Source organism: Geospiza fortis, unplaced genomic scaffold (assembly GCF_000277835.1).
Source record: "Geospiza fortis unplaced genomic scaffold, GeoFor_1.0 scaffold79, whole genome shotgun sequence".
Taxonomy (NCBI): domain Eukaryota; kingdom Metazoa; phylum Chordata; class Aves; order Passeriformes; family Thraupidae; genus Geospiza; species Geospiza fortis.
The window spans coordinates 1,681,279-1,685,514 of NW_005054408.1; the positions used below are offsets into that span (position 1 = coordinate 1,681,279).

General features: G+C 38.6%; 1 protein-coding gene across 1 annotated transcript in view; it reads right to left on the bottom strand.

The window, feature by feature from the left end:
* Positions 1 to 1,178: 1,178 nt before the first annotated feature.
* Positions 1,179 to 4,236, bottom strand: part of CCNE1 (cyclin E1) — an 11,681-nt gene continuing 8,623 nt past the window's right edge. The window contains exons 6-9 of the mRNA XM_031061303.1: positions 3,949 to 4,083; positions 3,755 to 3,866; positions 3,513 to 3,670; positions 1,179 to 2,658 (exon numbers count right to left, since the gene is read on the bottom strand). Of these exons, the coding sequence (XP_030917163.1) occupies positions 2,536 to 2,658; positions 3,513 to 3,670; positions 3,755 to 3,866; positions 3,949 to 4,083 (528 nt within the window). The 3' untranslated portion in view covers positions 1,179 to 2,535. The remainder of the gene's footprint in view (positions 2,659 to 3,512; positions 3,671 to 3,754; positions 3,867 to 3,948; positions 4,084 to 4,236) is intronic.

The following is a 4,236-nucleotide window of genomic DNA, read 5'->3' on the forward strand; positions in this document are numbered from 1 at the left end:
GCCTATCTTCTTTGCACAAACTTCAGCCCAAACACCCCAAACCTTTTTCTCTCACCTAGCCAGGCAGAGCTCACTTCCCCCCACCAGACTAGGCCAGGATCAAAATTCAGAATAGGATCCACAAGCAGAGAAAAAGGGAGGAAACTCCCCCTTGGAGGTGGTTGGCTCTTTTCTAATAGGGACAACTATCTTCCTTAAAATTACCTGTACTCTTCTTCTCTAAAAATCTTCTTTTCAGCTTGTGGCAACCAATGCAATTTTTTTTCAAGCCACCCTAGAAAGAGAGCACCAGACAGACAACACAGTACCCATGTGTTGCAACAGAAAGCCAGAAACAATTCTTATAAAAGGTGAGAAAGTAAGAAAATAGCTCTCAAGGTAAGCCCCCCCCAGCTGGGATGGGACAGCATTCCTACCTGGGGAGCTGCAAAGCCACCATCTCCATGCTCTGAACACACTGCCTTCCACCAGAATAAAGGAGGCTGACCTTTCACAGAACAAAGAATTGTCAAATTAACAGGATTACCATCTGAAACAGAGATCACATTTGGAGAGAGGCCTGTTGTCTGAACAAGTTTAATTCACAGGTGGATCAGTCTCTCAGCTCCTGGTTTCCCACACAGCCCAGAGACACATGGAACATCTACAGTCACTCTTGCATGGCTATCAACCACAGTTAAACATTCAGCTTAAACTGAAAGTTAAGAGTTTATCATATCTCTAATATTGCTACAGGATATTTTCTTGAACAGTTAAAACATTTTAAAGAGGGTAGTTAGAAACTAAAAAATGGAATTGTGGTTTTGCTGTGAAACATCTAAAAGGGACTAAGATCTGAAAATAAACACCAAAGGGCCTAGCACTGAAGCATGGTTGCTGATTTAGGAATTAAGCCTAGAGACTACCTTTCAGGAGGATTCATTTCCCTCATCCACCCCCATTTTGTGTTCTACATTTAAGGACAAAGCACCAAAATACATCTTGGCAAATCCTTCAATAATCAGCAAAAATTACATCCCCTTTGTCTAGGGCATGCAATTCTTTGAGAAATTAAAACCTCTCTAAACTGGCACCAGCAAACATGTTCAGCTCACACTTGCACTTGTTAACACAGAACTTAGAACCATTCATTGCAAGGAAAGAAAGCCAGCAGCACCAAAGAACTTGCTTACCATTAATTACCACAGGCATTTTTATTACATCAAAGCTTTAACATTAATCAGAATACTGGGTCAGGGAAGAGAAAATAGCAGAATAACTTAAAAAAATAATAAAAAGCAGCCTTGCTGGGAACTATTGTTTTTTAAAAAATCTAATCAACAACAGAGTAGGAGCTTCCTGAAATATAAAATGTAGCAATTAAGTTATCTGCAGCAGGACATGAGGAACCCTGGTAGTCTCACAAAAGTTGCCATTGTTATTGAACAGTCCTTCAAAATAAGCACCAAAAAACACACAAAAAACAAAGAACCATTTATTTCTGTGTTCTCCTCCTCTCCAGAACCATCAGTTTCCACAAAATGTCCCACTAGGACCTCTGTGATTGTCAGACATTGCAAAAGTGAAAGACTTTCCTGTAACAAGGCACATACCTCTCCAGAACTAAACTCTGCACACATGATTGTTTGTCAAATACTGTGTCAAACCCCCAAAGTTTAAATGTTTTTTTAGGAAGAGGTAGACTTTTCCTACTGATCACCTCAGGGTAACAATCTAGACAACCTGATTCAAGAATTCCCCAGTAAGCTGATCATTACAGATTGTTAATTTCTCATGTACTTGTCATGTCTATTATCCCCTCCCCAGCCTCCTGCACCTGGCTAGAGGAAATCCAAGTAGCCCCACATGACAATTTCACCTTAGTATCCAAATAAACAGTTTCCATGGATAAGCCAATAGTGGTAAATAAATAAAGCAATAATTTCTACACTATTCATCCCCAACTCCCACACTTATTAATGGTCACAGTCTGAAAAAACCTTAATTGATCATAGTTAAAAGAAATATAGAAATATACATAAAACCAGCTGTCTTAGACAGCATTTTTATTAAAAATGAATACACAGAGACATAGCAGCTTTTACAATAAAGAGTTTTTTAAAAGGCATCAAGTTGTAAGCCAACCATTCGAAAAAGAGGCTTTGAAATGTTGTCTTCCACAGTACTTTCTGCCCATTTGTCAACAAGGGAGAGAAATCTGCAGATTACCCAAAGGACAAACAGGCACAGTAACTAATTTAAACTTCAAGCCCTTTTTCTGAACAGTTGATCAAGCATCACCCTCCGTAGCAGCATCTGGAGCACACTTCAGTGTTCTTTCAAGTGGCTGGTGTACTTGATCCATTTCTTTAAAATATTTTAACATTCAATAAAACTATTTCAAATAGAAAAACTTCTGTCAGATGAAAGTAAGGTTTCCTTTTCAGATTCCGTGAAAGCTTATGAACTTCACTGGCAGCATTTCTGTAATGGAGCAGGAGCTAAAACCAGCAGAACAGGCACTTGAGCAAAATTGTCCACCAACAGTTCCTAAAGTCAGATTGATTGCAGTCCAGAAGACAGTTTCTTACTACTTTGTGGTGGTGTAAGGACACCAGTGGGGAAAGGTGAAGTCCTATTTTGCTCAGCCAATATGGCTTGTTTTGCTTGAGCTCTGTCCTGAAAGCACATGAAAAAGAGGAAAAAAAATCTTTATTTTGCTGTGCCTGTGCAATAGATCAATAGAATTCAGTGTTTTATAATCTGATAGATTGTTAATCTGGAAATGCAAATGCATATCCATATCTAACTCTCCTAACAGTAACTGATAAATCACATAGTACACAGTAGTTACTTGCCCTACAAGTCAAAGGGATCAGTATTAGTTTTTGGAATCTTATGATTAGCATCAGGCATTCATAACACACAAGCACTCCTGTACCTTCAAGAGAGCAAAGCAGAGAAACAATTGAGCAGGAAGAACTTTAACTTCTACCTAGAATTCAATAACCTAAAGAGAAAAACTAACCCCAATAGCTTAAACCACAATTCTTTGAACAAGATTTTGATCCTCTTCAAGTTTCTCATATTAAAAACCACTCTTGCTCCACTGCTTGTCAGTGACCACTGTCACGTAACAATCCCACCACATCAGTCTCAAGTCATCAATCTTTGTTTTTCTCCAGATCAGACAAGACTGTATCAGTGGTATTTCCTAGAGAGAAAGGTCTAACACATGGTATTTAAAGTACTCCAAAGGGCAGAGAAATGCTTCTGATTTCTAGGGTAATTATATGCTTTTGATATGAGAGGCTGAAGGCACATCTTTTTAAATCATCTTTTTAAACAAAATACTCTACAAATCAGTCCCAAGAATTTTGTATCTGGACTACAACCTTATCCCTTTTATCATCTAAATACACTCAGTCTCAACCTGCTCATGCTTCTCTTAAGTTGACTGTATGTTCAAACCAACGAAACAAGACTTCAGAGATTTCACAGACAGCTTTTTGGCTTCATTTGCACATACATACCAGCAAATCAAAGCTGTTGATGTGTGTCTGTATATTGTGCAAATCTTCAGGAGCTATCCCGCTAAAGTGTTTGAGTTTGGAGCTTCCTACTTCCCTCAGAGCCATGGCAAATGGGACCATCCATTTCACACAGTCCTCTATCTCACAGAACTCATAACCTGCAACAAGACACACACTTATCTGCCTGAATCAAGACATAATATTTGTCAACACACAAGATATAAGTTTATAAATGCCAATACCTGAAACTTTCTGCATCAGCTCAGATGAAGAGAAGTGATACAAAGCAGAAGCTGCAAGTATTCCATAGGTATATTCCAAGCAGCCAATATCCAGCACACAGAGATCCAAGAGCTAAAAGACAAGAGATGTTGAGTAAGCCTGACAGAAAAACACTTTTCCAGTTGAAACAGCATTTGAAGGAAATCAGTCTCACCTCTGTTATTTGTACAAATATCTGCTGTGGATATTGTGGCAGCATTACTTCATAAAGATCATTTAAATATGCAACTTGCAGGTAAATGTTTAGCCACGATACAACTGTCAGTGGATTTAAGTTCCAATTAAGAGCCTGAAAGAACAGACATACACGAGATTTCAGTGCTAATTTAAGTTCCTAACTTAAACCATGCAAGATGCTTAAACAATCACAAGCTCTAATCCCAGTTGGTTAAGGCATCTTTAAAACATGCAAATCAAATACTCTCCTCCAGCTCTTCCTGCT